The 24,782-nt window shown below is 43.8% G+C and overlaps 1 protein-coding gene across 1 annotated transcript in view; it reads right to left on the bottom strand.

Moving 5' to 3' along the window:
* Window positions 1-2,596: 2,596 nt before the first annotated feature.
* The window catches only part of ATRN (attractin), a 263,895-nt gene continuing 241,709 nt past the window's right edge, over window positions 2,597-24,782 (bottom strand). Inside the window, exons 27-29 of the mRNA XM_068274687.1 lie at window positions 21,249-21,356; window positions 7,060-7,174; window positions 2,597-4,051 (exon numbers count right to left, since the gene is read on the bottom strand). Coding sequence (XP_068130788.1) covers window positions 3,927-4,051; window positions 7,060-7,174; window positions 21,249-21,356 — 348 coding nt within the window. The 3' untranslated portion in view covers window positions 2,597-3,926. The remainder of the gene's footprint in view (window positions 4,052-7,059; window positions 7,175-21,248; window positions 21,357-24,782) is intronic.

The raw sequence follows: 24,782 nt of genomic DNA, 5'->3' as shown, positions 1-24,782 counted from the left end.
TTTTGTATGGTTCGTAGAGGTTTTTTTTTATGTTTTGAAAGCTTGCAATAAACCATGTACAGTTAGTCTGCAAAGGTATTACCTGAATAAACATTTGTTGGTTTGATGTCTGCATATTTCATGCTTTTAACGACAGACGTTTAGCCACTTACGATTCTTTGACGTAACACTCCTATCCTATTTGGCCCCTCTATAGATTCCAGGACATTATACTGGGAATACACTGTATGTTTTTGCCGCTCGATTGAGCCATTTAGAAGGCTCGATCGATAATTTCCGACATGTCCGATCACCCGTCTATTCCGCATGGGGGACAATGGAGAAAGATAAGGAAAAGGAGCAGAAGATAAGAGAATCGCCCATGGGAATCGAGCGGGGAAATCGACCGGGCGGCAGAATCAAGCACCATGTATTCCCAGCATAAGAGTCACATTCTGCACTTAAAGGGGAAATGAAGTAAGAGGTATACGGAGGCTGCCATATTTATTTCCCCTTAAACAATACCAGTTGCCTGGCAGCCCTGCTGGTCTATTTCTCTGCACTAGTATCTGAATAACACCAGAAACAAGCATGCAGCTAGTCTTGTCAGATTTGACTTTACAGTCTGAAACACCTAATCTGCTGCATGCTTGTTCAGGGGCTATGGCTAATAGTATTAGAGGCAGAGTATCAGCAAGGCTGCCAGGCAACTTGTATTGATTAAAAGGAAATAAATATGGCAGCCTCCATATACCTCTCACTTCAGTTCCCCTTTAATACTGCCGCTGCTTTCAAGTGCAAATGCACTCCTGGGGGGGGGGGGGGGGTGTACCATTTAAAGTCACAGTGTCACATAAAGTGTAGTTAGGTTTTAACCCCTGCCTAATTAACCCCTTACTTCACTTATACTTGGCCTTAAGAATCATGGACACTATAGTGGCTGGCACTCATAGCGATCGGATGCAATTGCTAGGGCGACGGTTTGAGTACCCAGTGCTGCATCACTACACTGTTGCCTTGCAATGTATTTGTACAGCACAGAGATCTCCAAACTAATCGCCATAGCGTTCCCATCCAATCGCTACAGATGCACTGGCTGGCGATAATTTATGCTACATTATCAACTAGTAATGAAATATGGCATATAGGGTATCATTTTAACTGGGACGAGCCACATAATATATTTTGAGGTGTTTTATAACTGTAGCTCTTGTCATGTGAAAATTAGGAAGGGTGAAACGTGAAAAAATGTGTATGTTCTGCATTTACACCTATTTTTTCCTCCTGTAATATGCCTATAAAATTAAAATATTGGAAAAAATATTACAAAAGGGAATCCTATATTTTCATTAAAAAACAAACAAAAAAAATTATATGTATCACTCTGAAGTAATAAAAATGTTATTGCTTTATCAGTAATGATGGCTAAAATGCCAAAATTTTAGGAATCTTAAAGGGAACCTTAACTGTCAAAAAAAAAAAAAGAAAGAAGAAAAGTTTCACTTACCTGGGGCTACGCCTAGCCCCCTGCAGCCGTCCTGTGCCCTGTCGTCAAGCACGTCCTGCGCAGGCTCGTACTGCGCCTGCGCAGGAAACGCTTGACGACGGGGACACGTACAAGGAGAGACGTGGACAGGGGCCGACTCTCAGTCAACTGAAATCTAAAGTAACCCGTGGGGGACCAGAGTATAGTTGAGGATTGGCGAGGGCACAGGTCGGTTGCAGGGGGCTTGGGGAAGCCCCAGGTAAGTGAAACTTTTTATTTTTAAATGACAATTAAGGTTCCCTTTAAAGGGGAAAAATTCAGGCATGCAAAGTGGATTTTTAAATTTTTAATTTTACAAAGCCTTGATTTTTAAGCCACTTGGTGATTTCCTTGCATGCATTAGGAAAGTCATATAGAATGGCTGCATGCAAGCAGGGCTGTGGAATCGGAGTTGGAGTCGAGGAGTCGGAGTCTGAGCAATTTTAGGTACCTGTAGTCAGAGGTTTCATAAACTGAGGAGTCGGGAGTCAGATGATTTTGTATCAAATTCACCGCACTGGTAAGTATTAGACTAAGGAGTCAGAGTCGAGGAGTCTGAGCCATTTTGGGTACCTGTAGTTGGAGATTTCATAAACTGAGGAGTCTGAGTCGGATGATTTTTGTACCAACTCCACAGCCCTGCATGCAAGTCAGGAAGCGAGTATTAGACCAGTATATACACACTTGGCATCAGACCAGGATACATTTGGCATTTGCAGCTTCAGTGTATCTAATGGATCAATAAAATGGCCATTATTGTATGAACATTCCAAGGTGTACCGGTTTTCTATAATTGGCTTTGTATGGAGCATTATGGTAAACTGTACTATAGCACATCACTCAACCCTGCTCCATTGACTCAGTCACACACAGGCAAGAAAGAAATCTACACAGATGCTTTCAACTGCTGCTACTACACTACAGAGGATCTCATTGGATACACTCTACCCAAACCAGTTTAATTAGAATCTGAATGCTGCACTCTGTCCTTCAAATCAGCCCTGCATCCTGTGTACATCTGCAGCATTTCAATCCCCATCAACCTCTCATAGGAACCAGCACGGAGCTGCATTCTGTGAATAACAATAAAACTTACAAAATAATTCATTTTAATGACTACGTGCGATACAATGGTGAGTTTAAAACAATTTGGACATGTTATTAGAAGCTTTGTATTTTTATCCCAGCCTAAAGTGACTTTAAAATTTTGTTGTTTTGTTTTTTACATCACAGTCCCCGGTAGACCGTGCACAGTCTTCCAGTCCAATGAGCACAAAAATAAATATAAATATTTAAAAGGGAACACAAAGTGTCATGTTAAGTTAGCACCTTGTCCTGAACACCCTTTTGCTTTATTGTACAAGTAGGTTTTTCTCTGGGTTCTATTGCTTTTTTGGGGGAGCGAGTCAGTACTGGAAGGACGTGGTACAAGTGGAATGAGGGTGTAGATTAACACTGAGACATTCTTCATGAATACTTAGCCCCACCTCTACCACCCACTTTACATAGTCAGTTCCAATCTTGGGGGCTCGTCCGGGATCCATACATCCTGGTTCATCTGCAGGAAGAACATGTGCTTTTCAGTTTGCTATTCTTTGATCGGCACATCAGTTAAGTTAGTTACTTTCGGCTTTCTTAATTTCAGCAAGATGCCCTACATGTTAATATCATGTAATTTCCAGGCTGGACAAATGATTTCTTAAGTCATTTTTTTTTTATCAATCCGACAAGACAGAAGATTTGCTTGGTCTTAACTTAGGACAGAAAATTTACATTTAAATTATCCAAAGTCATTTCATGTACTGAAAGAAAGAACTATTCAGTGCCTCAGAGTAAAAAGTCTCCCAAGTTCATATCTGACAAAGTCATTACAAGTTCTGCTGGCCCAAAGTTTGATGCTCCTTGGCACGTGCCCAGCCAAGTACCCATCAGCTGGTATACTCAATCCAGTCAGCGGCAGCTTTCACAACGGTTTCGAGTAAACGTTTCAAAGATACAGACTGAACCTTCTACAGCTCCAGGCATTCCCTGGAAATGCGGCTCCTAAACGTGCTGGGAACATGGCACCACCTTCTCCCGGTCTGGAGCATAACGGAGGAACGGAGGAAATGACGGACCCTTAACCTGAGCATGGGTTCCAGTTGTACAGTTTCTTCACAGAGAGAATATTTTTCAATTTTTCGTTTCGATTCATTCCAGTTCTTGCCGAGAGCGAAATCGAACGTAATGATATCAACATAAAGATACATGATGGTCTGTAAATGGGAGGGGTACACCGGTAAAGTGATCAGAACCATGCAGATGTGGAAGAGGCTGGGAGATCCTGTGCAGAGCTGGGAAAAGCCGAGCATCTCCCCGTTGTAAAACCGCAATTCCTCCAGCATAGCAATATTCAAATCCCTAGAGTCCTCTCCGGCTGACATCAAATGCAGGTGCCGGGCTGTGCTGGGGGCTGATGCTTCCGATTCCGTACACCGCCCGACTTCTCTTTGTATGCTAGTGGCATCTGCTGTGAGATATCCACCAGAGCGCTGGCTACGGCTAGTCCTAGAATGAGAGAAAAATCAGAGGACAAATCAAGCTGTAGAAGGCACTCAGACAACAATATACTGTATTTCAATCCTCATCTTCAATTACTTGTCTTTCCTCATTATTGGAAATGGTCAGTGAGATCGTCTTAATCCTGGCTTGCATGCCAGAAAATATAACAACTGTATGCCACTTGGTATTGAAATCAAAATCTGAAGGAAATACATCCGATTGGCCCGACTTCAAGCTGCTATAATTTGCATTAAAGGAAGTAAGAGGCCCAAAGTGGTGAAACAGCCTGTAGCTGGGTATGCTGAAAGACTCAGAGCTGAGTCTTCCTGCTGGTTTTTTACTTACCCGGGGATTCCTCCAGCTTATGGACGTGTCTCTTGCTGTCCTCCTCAGCGCCTCCGTTCAGCCGCAATCTTCCCCGGCTCAGTGACGTCAGCAGCGGACCTTCTGCGCAAGCGCAGAAGGCCCCGGATGTCGTCACTCAATCAGACTGAGTCCGACTGAGCCGCGGACCAGGAGTTGACTGCGGCTAAACGGAGGACTGCGGGAGGGCAGTGAGGGACGCATCCATGCTTATGGGGCTTGAGGAATCCCCGGGTAAGTAAAAAACACAGCAGGAAGACTCTTCTGAGTCTCTTTAAAGACACTTAGTCATGTATCTGTTCTATTAAAATAAGCTCCATTTCCCCGTAATTTGCTCTGGTATGGGCCACGACCAGATGCAGTTGGTGACCTGTGAACTGTATGTATTTGGGTGGCGCATGGGTAGTGCCTCAATTCCAGTGCTCTGTGCACGTTCCCAACTCTCTCGTGATCTCGGTACATGGTCAGAGTGCTAGAAATGAGCCATTGCGCATGTGCCAACCAAGGCGACCTGTTTCAAAGGATGCTGACTGGATCTGGTCATGGCCAATATCGGAGGAAATTATGGGGAAAGAGAGCTACTCAGATTGCATGCAATTCTTAATAATTAGCCTCTCATTGACCATCTCTCGTCATTATCATTGCAATGTGTAGGCCTCTGCTGAAGAGCTCGGCTGTCTGAGGGCATTACTGATAACAAATCTTGCTAAAGCCTCATCTACAGGGTACAATTTTCCATCAGATCGGATCTATAAGTTAATTTCCAACCGGTCCAATCGGATTACGATAGATTTTGCAATAGGCTTTGGGTACTTTTTAATAAAAAAAAAAATCTGTCGCAAAATTGATCTGAAACTATTTGGACGTCTACACACGATGCAATTTCTTATCAGATCACCGGTCGATTTGATGGAAAATTGTACCGCGTTTATGAGGCTTGAAGGCCCATATTCATGGTTGATTAAAGTTGGCTGAGGCGGCTAATAACTACCGGCTCAGCTGATAATCAGGCGTGCGTACGAGGCCCTGACCCCTACCTTGCAAGCTATCCTCCCGGGGGGATCAACTCACCCGACAACCAACCGCTTTGAAGACGCCGCTACCCCGCGTGCCACATGACGTCACACAACCATGACATCACACAACCATGCCGCTCCGTCCTCCCTCCTCCCCCTGCATAGCAACAGTTTGCATCATCAGCTATACAGCTGACACATCTGTACTGGCTGGCCCAGCGATGTCGCTCAAGGGAATCGGGCCTCGACCCCCAATGGGCGACATAAATCAGCAGTGTGTACACACCATAAAGGTAGGTATAAATGTATATATATCTAATCCACTCACTTTGGTGGAACCGGCTGGGAAACTATTACGGTAAGCTGGTCATACACTGGTATATGGGGCCAATAGATAGATTCCTCTCTGATCAGATAATGATCTCAGAGGGATCTATCTGATCGAAATCCCTCCACACACTGTACACAGATATCTAATGAAAATGTGTGCACACTGCCTGCATTGTCCCTATCTACTTCTGTGTTTTCAATCGATATTACAATTATTTTACGACCGACTAAAAACCAACATTATAGATCTAGCTTTCAATTGATTTTAGCCCTCAACCCTTTAGCAGCCACATAAAGTAAAAGTATATGTGGCTGTAGTACCCCATTTGTCCTGCCGCTGGGAAAGTGTTGCCTTCCCCAGGCTGGCAGGTCATGCAGAGCAGCAGGGCACATATTTACCTGACCGCATGCTCAACTGGATTTCTCTTCTCCTCCACCAATGGCAGCAATCCTGACATGTTATTCTGGGTCCCGATCACATGATACGACCTGATTGGGGTCCAGATTAGGAAATCAGCATTACAGCGCCAGAATGGTGGTAGAGGCGCTGTAACACTGATACAGTGCCGTCCGTGCTTTATCGCCAGTGTTTTCCCCAGGCTTTTTTAGCTGGATGTTCCATTGTGCTAATTTTGGTGAGCACCTGGCTGTCATCAGCTCTCTTTCTCATCCACCTCCTATACTGTAAGCAGAGTTGCACCGACCCTGCATTTCCTTGTCATTCCCCACCCGACTACTTTTTCATGCCACCCAGCTGGGAAACATTTCTGGGGAGAACACTGAATGTAGACACCATCCTCCGGGCCCCAATCACGTAGTTTCATGTGATCGGGACCCAGAACAAGATGCCGGAAGTGGCATTGCATTCAGACAGGTAACTAGCTTGCTGACAGCGTGCACTCAGAGAAATGAAGATCAATTCTAAGCAAAGCGGAAAGAGGCAAAGGCACTGCATGCTGTAAAAAAATCACCTTCTACTGGGCACAAACATCAAATAGGCAGTAGGGGGAGGAAGAAAAAGCCTGACAGCTGTTTCGCGGTAAGTTACCGCTTTGTTGGGCCTCTGCCGAAGCAATAACTTACTGCAGAACAGTTGTCAGGCCTGCAGTTTTATTGCATGCAGTGCCTCTTTACTCTCTGCTTTGCTTGGAATCTAACAGCTGACGGCTGAGCTGCAGCATAGTCTGTATGACTCCCCATGCATGTCACGTATACATCTCCATGCATTCATCTACGTACACACAAATACATAAACATATACACTGTATAACCTTGTGTATTAAGTGAGAATAACTGCGGACTTACCAGACTGCCCAGGAGGCGGAATACCCCCTAAGCCACGAGGCAGCCGTACAAATATGGAGAGGACGGCAGCTTTATTGCCACAGCACGGCTCCAAGGCTATGGGCTTAGGGACCGACTGGAGGTAAGAAATAAGAAAATAATTGTGAGAATAATGTCAGCAGGGTAAGAAGGCTAGACTGTCATCACAGACACAATACACACACTCTGAGAGGTATAGAACTTCTAAATCTGTGCAGGTGTGGAATGTAAACAAGCACTCCCGTTTAACCCTTTCATCTACTGACAAGCAGTTTTTTTCATTTTGCACTCATTAAGGTTTACTTCGGATCCTATCAGATTCCATCAGTCAGTCTTGCAGAAGACCGGGGCTGTTTCTATTGACTCTCTGCTCCTGTCAGTCACAGCTGCCTCTGCCTGTGAGTCACCGCTCCAGCACAGTCTCCTCCAGACTCCGCACTCTTTTCACCACTTCACAGCAGACAGTATTTTTCCTGGTTTTACAGCTTGTTGTAGGCTTTATGAATTGACATTTACTGACATGTGTTGAAGAAATTACTGCACAAGTCGGTAATTGACCTCACTGCTCGGGAATGCCAGCTTTTCATGAGGTAACCGGGTTTATGAATTGACATTTTCCTAAATGCTCGGTAAAGTCAGCTGTTTTCAGCATTACCGAATGCAGTAATGCTTTATCAATTTACCCCATAATGTTTATGGGAGTTTTAAGAAACCTCCCCAGCATAGTGGCTGACAACCCGTTTCCTATATAATGATGTTTAAATTCACTCAGACTTGTTTTGTAAAAAATAAAGGCTTGCTAAAATACTAAGTTCACATTTCAGACTTCCATCCCCCCCCCCCCCCCCCCCCCCCCCCCAAATTCACTAAGATTTTCAAACATATGGTAATAGTTCTGTAATTCGCTAAAAAACTGCCAGACAATGAACAAAGATTGTTACTTTTTTTTTTGTTTATTTCATTTGGTATTTGATGGATTATTGCAGTGCAAGGAAAATGGATGAAAGATGCGATACGGATGCATTTTTGTATTATACTGAAAAGTAAGTAAGTCCAAACTGCATAAAATTAACATAACATTTACATCAGCTCAAAATCATTAGTATCTTATTAACAATTTTGAATTACTACATAAATTAAATTAGCAAAATATGATTTTATTACTAAACTTGTTTCTGTATACTTGTTTCTAGTATACAGATATGCAGATCTAAGGGATACAGAAAAGCCTTTTTAAAGGTCTCCTCCGGCTCTTCCATTCTGAAGTCCCACCTGCCAGTGCATCAGATCAAATGGGGTGAGAAGCAGGGCTGTGCGGCCCTCCCTATTGGCTGTCTGCTACATCTCTTACCACAGGGAGAATGTGTTATCGGATGGTCAGAGCTGGAGATAAGTACCGAACACTATTTCTTGATTTACCGAATGCTTTAATCTTTGTGAATTGCAATTTCTTGACATTACTTGAGGTATTTACCGTGCAAGTTAGTAATTTACCTCACTAGTTGGTACTTTTCAGTGCCCATGCAGTAACAAGTTGACAGATGTAGCAGACAGCCAATAAGGAGAGCCACACAGCCCTAATTTGGCCCCATACCCTGGAAGGCAGGACTTCAGTCTGGCAGAGCAGTAGAAGATTACTTTTTAAAAGGCTTTTCTGCATCTCTTTATATGTGAATAACTGGTGAATATCTGTATGCTCATATACAGAAGAGCTTCTGCTGGCGGCTGCAGCACATCTAAAGGCGTGCCAGGGATGCACTAGACAGAAAACCCCAACTCATGCACACAGACAGTATCAGCTTGCTGCCTGACCTGCTCCACAGCTGCTAAGTGAGACTTACCGAGCAGGGCTTAGGGCCTGTTTGCACTACACGCAGATTGGATGCAGAATGAATGCAGAAAAACTGACTCCAATGAATGCCTATTGGATAATCTGCATCAGAAAAATTGCGTTCACTGGAAACAGGCCCATAGGCATTCACTGGAGTCAGTTTTTCTGCATCCAATGTGTAGTGGAAACCAGCCCTTAGTGAATTGAAGAATGTTCTTTTGGTAAATTACTGAACTTCTACTGCATGCGGGAAATCTTCTTGAAAGTGTAAAATACTGAATGCGGTATTTTACTGACCTAAATTATTTTACCGAACAGCCCTTAGTGGATTGAAGCCATTGTGTTTCATGATGTCAGCAGTGCAGGGTCGGGAGATGGACTTACACAGAGATTCCCACCTTGAGGTCCAAGCACCCCAATTACTCCCAGTTATAAATCTCTCTCTTCCGCTAACATCAGACTGTGAAGACTCTGAACCTCCCCATCCTATTAATGGTGAATAAACTACAACATTGTTACGTGGGCAACAAGCAACAGCCGCCATTAAACGATTTAAAAGCCTAATGGAAAAGCAAATGTCATGCCGATAAATCACGGGCGGCGGTATTTATGTCTTCTATTACACCGACATAATTCTATTAATGAATTAACATCCAGCGCCATGCAAATGAGTGTTTTATGACCCTGCGGAAAGATAAAAAGCGCAGCCGCGATTGTTCCAGGAGGCATTTTTCATTTTATTTTCAATAACAGCAGATCACTTTCTGGATAATTTGTCAGCCATTTTTCCTCTTTTTACAAGGCGGCAGCGTGCGCACCCCGGCTCCGCATCCCCGGCGCTTTATTGGGTCTTCAATCTTCTCGTTCGGTAGATTTACGGCCACGGGCCGCCTTTCCGGACACTTAAGACGCAGCTGTTCGCGTATTTGCCTGTCTTTGGGTTTTAAAGGCGAAGCTAAAATAAACGCTGGATTATACAAGGAGGTCATGAATAATAAATAGGAATTGTTGCGTGGTAAAAGTTTCAAGAGTTTGGCTGAGAAAAAGTTTTGAAGACGGGGTAATTTACGCAGCAGCGGTACGCGCCACTCACAAGCGCAATTGTGGTGCATAAACGCTGGAATCAAGAACACAGCTCAATTATTGTTCAGTCGCTATTCAGTGGTATCCGACTTCGTGATCCCATGGAGAACAGCACACCAGTCCAAGCTCATGCTTGTTGCTTCCATAATACTATCTTGCCATCTTATTCTCTGCTGCCCCCCTCCACCTTTTGCCCTGAATCTAACCCAGCATCCAGGTCTTCTCCCATGAATCCTGCCTTCTCATTAGCCTCAATTCTGGTAAGCTTACCTTCCGTTTTACCGCAAAAGTGGTATTTTACCGCATGTGGTAAATTAGGCAATAAAATGTGCAGTATTTCACCAAAGATTGGAAATCTAATAAAAAATAGGGGACAGGTTAGCCCCTGATCAGTTAAAGACCTGCCTGTACCTTGCAGTAAAGTCAATTTGTGCTCCTATTCAGTTCCTATTCAGGCAATGTAACAGAAGAATATAAGAAATAAAGCTTAAAATATTTACTGTTTTTTTTTTTAAATAGGTGATGCCCATATTTATAATTTACATCTTCAAATACACTCCCCCACCCCGCCAAAAAAAAAAAAATCTTCCAAAGACTATCCTAGGTTATGGAAGGCCATTGAAGACTTATTATTTACTGCTGAAATACCGCATATTTTTCAGCATTTACCACGTTTGACCGCATTTTCAATAACGTTGAAAATCTGTCAACATTGCCACCCCCACTAAAAAAAAAAACGGAAAATACCGTATGAGGCATTTTACAGACAAAAAAATATTTAATTCACATAGCTAACAGAACTGAGGCCATTATTTCAGTATTTCAGCTGCAGCATTGGTCCTTCCAATGAACCATCAGGGTCAATAGTTTAAAGATTGACTGACTGGATCTTCCTGCACTCCAAGTGACTCTCAGAAGTCTTCTCCATCACCACAATCCAAAGCTGTCAATTCTTCAACCTTCCATATTGTACAACTTTCACAGCACACAGAGAAAATACCTCTGATATGGGCAGGCGATAGTGGTGAGTAGCGCTTGTAAGCAGTAGGGCGGAGCCTGTTCCCTGCATGTACATTTGAGCAGGAGGCAGCCATAATACATCACGCGGTGGTTTCCTACACAGTAACTGCATTGAGTGTCAATCGCTGACACCTCTGGTTAGGAATCTGTTTTCTGCCTGCTAAAAGGCTGTTTCACATTGCCTTTCTGCAATTTTCTGATGGCTGGTAATATAAAAAGTGCTTTGACTGTGTTATCCCATGATCGTTCTCACATACAGCATTTTAACAGCGATTGTGTTAAAAGTATAGAAATGCTGTAGGAAGCACAATACCTGTGAAATTACTGGGCAGGGGTGGGGGTGGGGGTGGGGGGTGGGGGGTTGGTTGTTTAAATTGGAGAGAGGTTTTTTTTTTTTTGTTTGTTTAAACCTGCTTACACTGACTTAAAATTGCGTCAAAAAAAGATTTTTCTAAATTTTACTGCGGTTTTAATGCAAGTCAATGGAGGCTGTTTTTTTTTTTTACGAAAACGGCCTTAAAAGTCTCTCTGGTGTGTCTCGAGCCTATGGCGAATCTAACAAGATCAGCTGTCTGCTTGGTTCAGGTGTGTGATTTAGACCCTACTGAGCGGAAAGATCAGCAGGACAGCCAGGCAACTGGAATTGTTTAATAGGAAATAAATAGGGCCGCTTCCATAGGTCTCACTCCTCGGGTTCCTTTTAAATGGAAAACAGCCCTAAGTGAAAATTGTCCTACTAACCTTCTTAAAGTGATTGTTTTTGCATGTTTTTCTGGTGGAAGGGGGACATTGTTACCTCCATGTTGGTGCCCCCCCTTCTTTAACAATGATATAAAATGGGAGGGGGGGGGAGAGTAGGAGGTGTCAAGGGAATTTTCTCCAACTGGAATATCAACAGCTACAGGAACCTGGCAGATGGTCTCACCCTTTCCCTAACCTGTGCAAACCTTAAATTGTTGGTATAGAAGCTGAACGTTAACTTATTTGTCTGCAAAGAATGAGGGACAGAAAATAGTAAAATAATATAGAGAAAATGTTTAGAAATAAAGAAAGTGAATGTCCTGGAGAATTCAGCTGCAGGCGTGAGAGCGCAATACATTGTATAAATAAATTGCTTTATGGCAGGAGAGTGATTCTGCTGGCACAGGTTCTGTTGATGGGGCAGAAATCTGTATTTGATTATCAGCCAATCAGGCAGCGGGGCTCTTTGGTGGCGCAATATCGAGAGCGTACAATCTACAGCGGAGTGCCTACATAACAAGCTGGAGATGAAGAAACGCCACAATTTAAGAGTGAAAATGTCCTTTTCAGCTTTTTTTTCTGTTCTATTAAGCCAACTGAAGTCAGCAATTTTCCCGAAAGTGAAATACTGAGAGCGGACCTGGCCAGGTGCATTGTGGGAAAGACTGTTCCTGTAACTTACAGACTAAGCATGGTTATATCTGAAATAGCCACCCAATAAAAACTCTGCATTTCATTTCTCAAAGCAAATAGAATAATCTCATTGTCTAGCAGCCAATCGCTGTAAGAAGACGGTATTGCTTTGTCCACTGTTGTAGGAAAAAGTTACAGAGTATCTAAACTTAGAGAGGAACTTTAACCAAGAATCAAACTTCATCCCATTCAGTAGCTGATTCCCCCTTTCCCACGAGAAATCTTTTCCTTTTCTCAAACAGATCATCAGGGGGGTCTCTATGGCTGATATTGTGGTGAAACCCCTCCCACAGTGTGATGTCATGACCATGGTCCTGACTGTTTGCTGTCTGTGAACCTCGTTGAATTGTGGGAAACAGCTTTTTTCCATCAGCCAAACAAGCAATGTCTCCCTCTACGCATAGAACGCTCAGTAAATAAGCATTCCATACAGATCACCTGGCAGAACTAAAGAGGTTAACACTAGTGATACATTTCCCAATGTAAATCAGGGACACGAGCATAGGTGCGCCTGCACAGTAGCATGGAGCTGCTCATGCAAGGGCAGTACGGCCACGCCCACTGAGGAGCGTGGCCCTGATCAGATTGCCAACAAGCCCTTATCAGTAATTTTTGGAGGGTCCGTGCTCAGCGATGGGGAACAAGAGGACGGGAGGAAAGCCTCATTAGGATCCAGAACCTTCCCTCTTTCTAGGCAAGTATGTGATTTTGTACCTGAGCTTCCCACCCATTACCTGTTCTTGGGTGTGGCGTCAAGACTTCTCCAGAGTAGGTCATATTTTGTGGATTTCTCCTGCTGATCCTATTAAATTTCCCCCCACATTTACAAAAAATGGAAAAGGCCCCCAGAACTCGTCTATTCAAAATTGTCAACCTACCTTCCCTTCTGCCCCAATGATGCATTCCCTAGTAACTAACTGCCATCATGTCCAACGGTCATGTGCTTTAGCTATCGTAACCATGGCGTTACACTGCATCAAACAGTGCGACGCTGAAGTTCGATCAATCTTCAATAGATTTCCTACTGAAATGTATTGAAAATTGATTGTGCGGTGTGTGGTTGGAATCAATAGCATCTTGTACAGGAGACACAAAAAGGGCAACAGAGCCTATGATGGTGTAGTATGTTAGGTTGCAGGTGTTGAGTGATAGAGATACTCCCACACATAGGTTACCATTCAGGCAAACACTATATAGGCAGGTGGGGGAATTAGACCTGACCCCCACTAAGGTTAAGAAGTCACTCTCTGTAGACAGGAAAAAAGGGGGTTGCACCCCTCCACCAAGGGTGGACTACAATATAAACTGTGATTTTGATTAGAGGCGCCAAGTTAAAAATGTATTCAAAAGAGGAGGTGGTGGTGGACTTACCTCCCCAAAGTAGACAATTCTGTTGATTAGTATCAACAAGTAGCTTTGTTCATAGACTCCACAATGCAACGCATTTCGCATGTTCAATCCTGCTTCATCAGGAAGTAATTAGAGCAAACTATTGCAGTATGTCACAGAGGCGCTTGGCTTCATGAGATGCTGCAATAGTTTGCTCCAATTACTGCCTGATGAAGCAGGATCGAACAAATGAAACACTTTGCATTTTGGCGTATATGAATGAATTTATTGTTGACAATCAACAGAATTGTGTCTACTTTAGAGAGGCAAGTCCACAACCACCTCCTCTTTTAAATGTTTTTTAATACATTTTATACTTGTACCGGTGCCTCTGTTTCAACTTACAGTTCAAAATCAATAGCAGGTTATTGCTTTGCAAAGAGTAAGGGCCGGTCCACACTTGTGTTCCAGATCGGATCCGTGTCAAACGCATCCGGTTTTCTGAAAAACTGATACGTTTGACATAGATCTGATCTGGATGGAAGGGCACGTTCCGCGTCCGCACGTCGATCTCGTCCGTACATACACATCGCAGCTCACCTGTCTCGCCGCCACTGCTCGGTCCCTTCCACAGCCTGGAGGCCAGCAAAAGCGTGGCTCTCCATAGGCTGCAACTGGCCAATTCTGCCTAGCAACAGGGAGAACTTTTATCGGTTCAACATGAACCAATGAGAATTCTCGCTGTTGCTGAGGATTCCCATTAGACTATTGCAGCCCAATGGAGAATCCCCATGCTTCTGTCAGCCTCTGGGCTCTTCACATCACAGCGGCGACGGGATGCGTGCGAAACAGGCGACGCGGATATGGTGACTAGCCTAGTGAGAGCAGACATTGTCTGTTCTCATAGGCTTGCATTGGACACGTTTTCCCATCCAGTCCCGGAAAAACTGTCATAGCCGGACTCTCTACGTTTTCATTCCGTGTTTCTGCACAAGTGGCGGCGGGTCCTGATTTTCAACATAGGATCCACTTCCAGTGTTTCTGCAGAGCTTTAAAAATGTATCCCATGGATACATTTTTACAACAAGTGTGAATAGGCCCTTATAATTATCGTAAGACTGGTTTCTCACTGGCGCAGTGCCACTTCTGCTCACTAGAGGGAGATTACATGGAACGTGCATACTGATGACACAGGATAATGAATGCAGCTCATACAAGTCTATAAAACGCTCCCTGCAATAGACCGCCATGCACTCGTTTCAGCAAACTCTCCCGAGTCTTTCTCTCTCCCTCATGGTCCTTTCTAGGAACAGACTGTAATTATCTCTAGTATCCTCTTATGAATAGACTATATTAAAAAGCAGAAGGCAAAAAAAAGGATGGAATATATTGAATATATTGTACTTGTCATTGACGATCACAGGCTCGGGTGTTGTTTTTTTCCATGTGGGGTGAGATATTGTAGTCATCCGTGGCTCTGCCACTACTACCCGTTTGATAAGGAATGGAATTAATTTGATTGCTCGCAATTTGCACCAGAAGCTCTCCAGATAACCTTCACAGAATTTAACCCGTTGGAGATAATTACTGCAGATTACGCCGCCGCGCATTCCAAGGGAAGAGTTTAATTAAAAAAGAAACAACAACGAAAAAAATCTATGTGTTCATCAAAGCCGAAACAATCCTCTCTCCCGGGAGGAACATCTTACTTAGGGAGTTTTTTGGGTCTCGACTTTTAAAGTATAGTGAAGATTAGCCAGTATTCAGCAGGTTTTACCGCTAGCAGAACGGAGCCGTCTCCAAACGGCCGACCTATAACCACCAGAAGCAAGCACTGCATATAATGCAAGCCGTTTCAGACTAAGGAAGAATGCCAACTTACACTTTAAAGGGGGTTGTAACAACCAAAAATAAAAAAAAATGCCAAAAATAGTGCCCTAAAAATATATGTAACCCTGCTTTTTGTTTTCTCAAATAGGTCTCTATATATCCCCTCCTCTATTTTTCTTTCTTTTTATGTGGTGTGGGTGCCTTTGCCAGCGGAATTGTGGAATTTCTTTAGCTACAGTAGTAAGCTTATCTCAGCATGCGAATAACGGAAAGCTTCCTATTTCAGATAAAATAAGGAGATTATAATGCTCCGTTACCACTTGAGCGGAGAACGGACGTTTTCTGTCCATTCTCCTCTCATTGCTAAATGGACAGTGAAGGGCTTCCATTTTAAACATTTGTCACTCTGCAATGGATTTGTGAGATCCGTTGCAGTAAGCGGGCCACATTTCTGTGCAGTCCGCGATAATCCCGGGCAGGAGGATGAATATATAGCCGATGGGGGTTACATCTGCCCTGGGTGACAGCCGGACCATTGGAGCGGACATTACACTGTCCGCTCCCACTGATAAGTAGACACAAGTGGAAACAGAGCCTGACCAGAAAGTAATCCCTCCGAAGAGTGATGTAAGCCTGCTGTCTGGGTGATGTTTGCTGTGGGAGGGACAGTTAGCTGTGGTAGTAGGGAGTGAAAATCAACACTGAGCTGTGTTGAAGTGGCAATCGGATCTGTGGAGACGAATCTGATCACCAATGCATCGGATCCGTTGTCACTCCATTTGCCTTCAGCTGCTTCCGTTCCGTAGTGCCCTGGCTGGGATTAAAACCGGGGAATGTGGCGCTGCAAGGCGTTACCCACTACGCCGCCGTGCTGCTGTCCTGAAGTATATGATTGGTCCTAAAGACACATCTGGCCTGCTGCTTTAAGGCGTGCGTATATGTGCGCCGAATGACGGCTCACCCTACTGCTGCTCAAATTTCTGGCGGAACTCCCTAATTGGGGGTTCAGCGATTGCCGGAACCCCATATTACCCCTGTGCGTGGCACACACTATAGCACTAGTGCCATAGCAGTGCCCAAGTCAGTCGCTGAAAGCACATGCATTGCACCTTAGAGGGAGTCTGAAGCCAATTTAAAAAAACAAAACAGATCCTCGCCTAAGGAGAGGGAAGGCTCTAGGTCCTATAGAGCCTTCTTGTTCCTCTCCTAGTCTCGTCCTTCCTGCGCTCCTGGTCGGAGACTGCTCCATGCCGCTGCCCGAGACTTCGGAAGTCTTTGGGAGCCTGAGGGCTCCTGAAGACGAGCTATTCCGCACTGTGAATGCGTCAGCACGCTCTCGCTCACAAAGTACGAAGCCTCTCATCTTCTGGAGCACTCGGGCTCTCTGCGACTTCTGAAGCCTCCCGCAGCGGGGGATTCGAACTGGGGACCATGAGAGGAATGGGAAGGCTCATTAGGACCCAGAGGCTTCCCTCTCCTTATGTTTTGTTTTAAATAAGCTTCATATTACTTTATAGAGGAACTCCAGTGAAAAGAACGTAATGAACAAAACTGCTTAATTTTTACAATAATAATGTATAAATGTTTTAGTCAGTGTTTGCCCATTGTAAAAGCTTTCCTCTCCCTGATTTACATTCTGACATTTATCACATGGTGACATTTTTACTGCTGGCAGGTGACATCAGTGGAAGAAGATCTTGCTTGCTTTTTTTAGCAGTTGGAAACAGCTGTTATTTCCCACAATGCAACAAGGCTCCTACAGTGTGATGTCTGCACCATGGTCCTGACATCACACTGTGGGTGGGGTTTCACCACAATATCAGCCATACAGAGCCCCCTGATGATCCGTTTGAGAAAAGGAAGAGATTTCTCCTGGGAAAGGGGGTATCAGCTACTGATTGGGATGAAGTTCAACTCTTGGTTACGGTTTCTCTATAAGTGGCTGCAACTCTAGAGCTTTGAGTCCGCCTGGAGAAAAGTGCAATATGTGGGCAGCACGGTGGCCTAGTGGTTAGCGCTCTCGCCTTGCAGCGCTGGGTCCCCGGTTCGAACCCCAGCCAGGGCACCATCTGCAAGGAGTTTGTATGTTCTCCCCGTGTCTGCGTGGGTTTCCTCCGAGTAATCCGGTTTCCTACCACATCCCAAAAACATACAGATAAGTTAATTGGCTCATCCCTAAATTGGCCCTAGACTACAGTACTTACACTACATAATACAGACATATGATAATAGTAGGGATCAGATTGTGAGCTCCTTTGAGGGACAGTTAGTGACAAGACGAGATATATATATATATATATATATATATATATATATATATATATATATATGTATATATATATATATATATATATATATATATATATATATATATATATATATATATATATATACAGTACAGCGCTGCGTAATATGTCGGCGCTATATAAATAATAATAATAATAATAATATAAATGTTGTGTCTTGTTTTGTGTTTGGTTCCTGTGGAGATGCGTTCAAACGTATAGTTGTAAACATTTTAATTTCTAGGCAAGTGGATTTCAGTCTAGTCACACTGATCGCTGCAATTTCCCATTGCTGTGACTGAAGTTACACCTTATACAGGCCTCATCTGGTCCCATCAGCACACAACTGCACTTGGCACACAACTCTCAGATCACAAGCAGGGATTTAAAATGTTAGTATTTAAAAAACATGGTTTTAGATGTTCCTGTAGGATGCAGAGCTGAGCCAGACGGGAGAAGCAGGAGACAGGCCAGAACAGGAGAGAGGAGAAAAGCAGCGGTGAAATAGAGAATTAGAAAAACAGCTGGCGTGATGGAGAAAATAGCCAGTGTCAGCAATGTTCCTGATTTGTAGTATTACTCTGATAGACGACACAAATGCACAGCTGAAAAAAAATGAATTGAAAAAACGTAGGAAGAAAGACTTTTGACAAGAGAGGAAATATGAAAGCGAATGTGAGGCCACCCGCTGTGCAGAATCACAGAACAAGACAAATGATTTAAAAAGGCCCGCTCGGATTAGGGGGGGGGGGGGGGGGGGGAAGTGGCGGCCTGACATAGGGGCCGGTAGTGCTAGGCACATCTTTTATTCCCCCTTGCGCTGCTGACAGGTATATGGAAATCATGGGAATACGCAGCGGAATAGGAGCAGAGCGGCGGATTACTAATGTCCATCTGTTCAGGAACTCTGTGGCCCTCGCAGAACACACACGCAGCACCGCAACAGCACTGGACCTCGCATGGCGCTATAACTAAGGCTAAACGGCCATAATGCATCTCACCAGGGACTTCCACACTAATGTTTATTTAAAGAGGCCCTGTAGTGACATACAGTAGAATGCAGTGAATTATTCAACATACCCACTTTTATCTAACAAAATGTTTTATTTTCAACATTAATGCAAAGATATATAACAATGTCTTTCAACCTGGGCATACAGGTGCAATTTCAATGTACCAGGAATCAAAAGATATCACTAAATTATCAACAGGATGATGTCTACAGAGAAACCCTCCACCCACCCTATCCAAGACGCCCCCCCCCCCCCCCCCCATCATCTTTGAGGTCGAAGTCTACTATGTAGAAAAAAAAAGTCGAATTTATGAAATCTCTAGCCTACCCAGAGTTCCTTGAAGTTGTTCTGTAAGGGAACCATTTGGTGTATTTAAAATGCTGCATTAGATCTCAAAGTTCTTTTCCTAAATAAGTGGCAAGAATGAAAAGCTTCCATTTTTAAAGAAGCTTTTTTTTATCTTTGTGAATAATAGCTTCCAATGTGTCCTGATGGACCAGATGAGACCCCGTTCCTCTTTGACACCCCACACTGTTGGTGTACTGGGATAGATCCATTTGTTAAAGATCACTTTACAGGAAGCAATGAGAACTAAATGAGTCAAGCATACCCCAGCATTAGAAACACTTCCTATATCTATTTATTGCTGTACATTGGTATGTAGCCTCGCCCTACTAGTGAGGCTTAGCCTAGGCTGTTTAGCTATGCAGAATTCTCCTCCCAAACCATTGTGGGAGATCAGGCATTACTTTTACTGGCTTGGGAATTCTCAGAAATGAAAATTCCGCAAAGCTGCACCTGACAGGACTAAAGATGACGCCACCAAGTTTTTAAAATAGGCAAAAGCTGACTAAATCAGGTGAGTGTAAGCTCCGCTACCAACACTTCGCACGTCTTTCATCCAACAACTGAAACGCTACCGCTGTGATCCAAATCAAGCGATATTTTCTGTCCGTGGCATTTGACCAATTCTAGCCAGATATCCATGGGAAAAGTCATGAAGTGTACGGCCACCTTAAAGGGGAACTTCAGCCTAAACAAACATGCTGTCATTACGTTACATTAGTTATGTTAATTAAAATAGATAGGTAATATAATCTTCTCTTACCCACCCTGTTTTAAAAGAACAGGCAAATGTTTGTGATTTCATGGGGGCAGCCATCTTTTTGGTTGAAAGGAGGTGACAGGGAGCAAGAGACACAGTGCCAACTGTCTTATGTCCTGATGACCCCTCCCAGCTGCGCGCGCTAGGCTTAAAATCTCAAATTAAAAAATTGCGCCAAAACAGCAGAAGGACAACAACATCAGAAATCCCATCATGCTTTGCACAGCATCAGGGGAAAAGTGCCCGGGCTTTTTTTTTTCTGTGCAGCTAAAAATGAGGCTTGGGTAAGAAAAAAAATTCTGATGCCGTGAAACACCAAGCCTTTTTAGTGCTGCTGAGTAGATATTTAGTCTGGAGATTCATGCTAAAGAGAATCTGTAACATAAAAAAAAGTTGCCGGGGGGGGGGGGGGGGGGTACTCCCCTCGGTAAGGGGAAGCCTGAGGGTCCCAATGAGGCTTCCCCCTCCGCTGTAGCTGCAGGTAGTCCAGCGCTGGCTCCCACGGAGTGGCCCGGAATCCTCCCTCGACAAGCCTGACAAGTGCTGATAAGCTCTGACTTATTTACCTTTCCTGTCTCCCGCGGGGGAGCTGTTGCGGCAAACCATACAGAGATAGGCGGAAATACCAGATCTCTGTCGGGTCCGCTCTACTACGCAGGCGGAGGAGACCTGCACCTGCGCAGTAGAGCGAGCCAACAGCGATCGGCTATTTACGCCTATCTCCGAGCGGAGAGCCTATATTGTGCCTGCGCTGGAGCGGTTAATATTTACATGCCCGCTGTTCGGAGGGGCACAGCGAGACCGCCTGGGACACAGGAGGACGGGGGAAGCCTCAATCGGATCCGGAGGCTTCACCTTACCGAGGTGAGTACCCCACAGGGGAGGTTTTTGTAGTTACGGGTTTTCTTTAAGCCTCTTCTTTGATAAGGTTATTCATCTCATGACTACAAGTAGATGGGCACTTACTTGGAGGAAACCATCTACTAGCTGCACTCTGTACACTGCTGTTAGCAATATTTTATCATGATGTCCAGAGTCTGAGTGGCCAAACTCCATGGAAAGGTTCTATCTGTATATCTGAGCAGTTCAAAGTTTTAGGACTTCTGAGGTATTCTGAGAACCAGCTATAAATGGCTGCAGAATAGCTTCCAACAAGTCACACAGAATGACGTCAACCCATCCTCCTCAAGGAAGGAGGAACCAAGGAACCTTCTGACTTCATGAAATCAAACAAATCTCACCTTTACACTCCCACCAATCAGATCAGGCGGTTCCTCATCGGTTTCCAATGCAACGTTGACAGAGGCAAAAGGCCGGCTTGCCATTTGCTGCATCTCCCGGATTAGTTGCTAATAAAAGAGAAAAAAAAAGCATCATTAAACAACAAGATTACAAGGGGGAGAATTCTGAAAGAAAGCAATTACGAATGACAGGAGAAAGGGCTACATACACTTGTTATTTATGTAGAATACAGGCAGCCATTACGTGGGTTTGGTAGTGAAAAGTCTTACAAAAAAATATCTGCGTTCACATGAGGTAAAGGCAGATATTTTAAGAGATTCCACTCTAAAAGCCATACGCGATTACTATACTTCTATGGCATCATAAAATAGCTGCAGTTATGTCACGTGAGGCGGCCATTTTGAATGCTCAAACATTAAGCTTTGCATTATGCAAAGCACACACACAAGACCTACCATTACTACTATACCATCAATGATTGACAGCTGGAAAATAATTTCCCGCAAAGTCCCCATCACTTCTTTGACCCCTGTTCCTGAACCACTGCTAGTTCCTGTCAGAACGGGAAGTAGAGGATAGCCTTCCAAATATACCATCACCATGAAAACCATTTTACCACACTATTAATAATAATAATAATAATAATTAAAAACTAATCAAATACGTTTGCCTACAGTTGGGCTCTAGCAAACAATGTTATGTTTGCTTCAAATGTTAGCACTAAGCACCTTTATCCATTTGCGTTGGCTACAGCTCTGAAGAAAAACGAAATATTCAGTGAAAAAAATGTGGAAGTAGTCATCTTCATTACATTTAAAAAATGTATTTTATCTGGTTGTTTCTTCTGGTTTTAGCATAGGAAGAGTGAGTCACTATTGTGGATCTTTGAGCCTATCACATTATTAGTGGGTGTGTTTATAGATATTAGCAGTTGGTGCTGTGTTTTTTTTCTCCTTGACTGCCCGCAGTAAAGTTGATGACCAGCAGGCTTAAAGAGAATCTGTATTGTTAAAATCGCACAAACGTAAACATACCAGTGCGTTAGGGGACATCTCCTATTACCCTCTGTCACAATTCCGCCACTCCTCGCCGCATTAAAAGTGGTTAAAACAGTTTTAAAAAGTTTGTTTATAAACAAACAAAATAGCCACCAAAACAGGAAGTAGGTTGATGTACAGTATGTCCACACATAGAAAATACATCCATACACAAGCAGGCTGTATACACCCTTCCTTTTGAATCTCAAGGGATCATTTGTGTGTTTCTTTCCCCCTGTTCTCATGCACTGAAGTTTCAGGCTGCTCTTTTCTTCCTGCAAACAGCTTTGCCCTTGTCTGTAAGTAACTCCTCAGTATGTGAAAGCCCAGCCAGCTCAGAGGACGATTTATCCAGCTTGTAAAAGATAAGAGAGAAGAGAGAAGCTGCCCTAATCTAAATTATACACAGGCAGTGTGCATAGAGTGGCCAGGAAGGGGGAGTTCATAGCAGAACCACAACACTGAAGAACTTGGCAGCCTTCCAGACACAGGCTGACAAGTCTGACAAGAGAGAGATAAGTTGATTTATTACAGAGACTGTGATAGTGGAAAGTGCTGCAGTAAGCCAGAACACATTAGAATAGCTTTTGGAACTTGTAGGATGATAAAAAACAGGATGCAATTTTTGTTACGGAGTCTCTTTAAACAACTTGAATAAATTACTCGGTGTGTATCAATCATTTCTTGATTTATCTTCAAATTTTTTAACTTCTCACTTTGCAATGTACCGATTTATTTTTTCCCCCTACCACTATCCTCTTACAGCGGACCTGAACTCAGAACTTCCTCTCTGCTCTAAAAGATACACAACAGCATAATGACCTTTAAAAAAAAATATGTCCTTGTTACAGCTGATACCAATCCTGCAAAAAATCTGCACTGTTTCTACTTCCTGATTCATGGAAGCAGGCATATTGTTAACCTCCTGTGCTTTCAAATGGGCTTATCTGCCATCTCTGCCATGGCAGTCATGTGACACAGGGGAGAGATCAGATTACAATTTGTGATTACACACAGATGAGGGGGAATTAAACAGGCTAAACTCTCTAAATACATACAGGATTCATTTCTCTATGTATTTCTTCAGTCCAGTGCAAGAGTTCAGGTCTGTTTTAAGCCCAGAAGGCCAGACTGCCAGCTCAGCAATTTGAATAAATAAAACAAAAAATAAATGACAGCAGAGATGGCAGCCTCCTTATTCCTCTCACTACCTCACAGTTACCAGTGATGTGGCACTGTCTCAGCCTCACCTCCAGCGGTTGCTATGGGATACGGCCAGGCCTGCTGCTTAAGTGCACAGGGCTGAAGAGCATCTCCCTTTGCTGTATGAGCACAACCAGCAGACCTCTGTACACGGTTTACATTTTTTATATTATGGAGCAGAAACTGAAAACTGCAGAGCACACAAAATTTCAGGATGAAAAAAAAGAGAAAAAAATTACAGCCTAATACCAATACCATAAATAAATGGAGATAAATTATTCAGTAAGTGCACAATAAGCAAGAAGTGCAATAAATTGCAGAGCAAAAGTTTAATGTGGAGCCAGCGTGGTAGGTATTAAAAGTTAAGAGGTGTATGGCGTGTGCGAGAGATGCCGGAGACCGCTGGGCGGGAAAGAGGACCTGTCTGCGGAGACGTAATTCTTTTTAATGAAGCCACACTTCTCGCTTTTACTAACAATAATTACCGTAAATAAAAGTACGCAGCTGCCTTCTTAGAAGAGAATTTACTTCATGTGATTGCTTCTCCTCGTCTGACGCAAGCACCCATAGTGCGTCACTCAGGGCAGGGGCGGAGCCATGCAAATTACTCATCTGCACTGCGTGTGCTGCGGTCAGTTGTGACGTACCGCACACTGGCCCTTGTTCCATTCACAGTTTTCTTCAAGGTGATATTTTCACACCTTATAAATAAAATGTCTTTTAAAGAGTACTAAATTAGATAATTACCTAAAGAGAGGAAGCCTCAGGATCCTATTGAGACTTCCCTCTGTATTCTGCTTTCCCCCGTCGCTGAGCAAGGCCCCCCAGAAGATTAGTGACAATGCATTATCGCTAATCCTATCAGGGCTGTGCAGCTCTTCTTCCACCACTGTGGCTGCGCAATAGTCAACCCAGTCCACCCAATAGACCAAAGCCGTGGTCTTCGTGGTACGGCGCATGAGTGCACAGACTCATGCGGCGCATACATATGAATTGGCCACCGGGAGACTTGGGAGCAGGATACAGCCGGTATATGGCTTATCCTGCTGCTGCACAAGTTCCCGGCAGCGTTAAATACTATTCCCCCTCTGGGTCCACGTGGATGGTGGGGAATGGTGTAATTCAGCTTCCAACTATTGCTGTCGGCCGAATTACAGTTTTAACAGCAACTTCAGCTCAGTCTTCTGATGGCGCCGAAGTTACTGACTCTGCACTGCTATAGCTGTAATTCCCATTACGGTCTATGGTGGCGCCGGCTGCGCCCGAATCTCCTGCACTTGCATGCGGCCACAG

Source organism: Hyperolius riggenbachi, chromosome 1 (genome assembly GCF_040937935.1).
Source record: "Hyperolius riggenbachi isolate aHypRig1 chromosome 1, aHypRig1.pri, whole genome shotgun sequence".
NCBI lineage: Eukaryota > Metazoa > Chordata > Amphibia > Anura > Hyperoliidae > Hyperolius > Hyperolius riggenbachi.
This window is presented reverse-complemented; position numbering and strand designations above follow the sequence as displayed.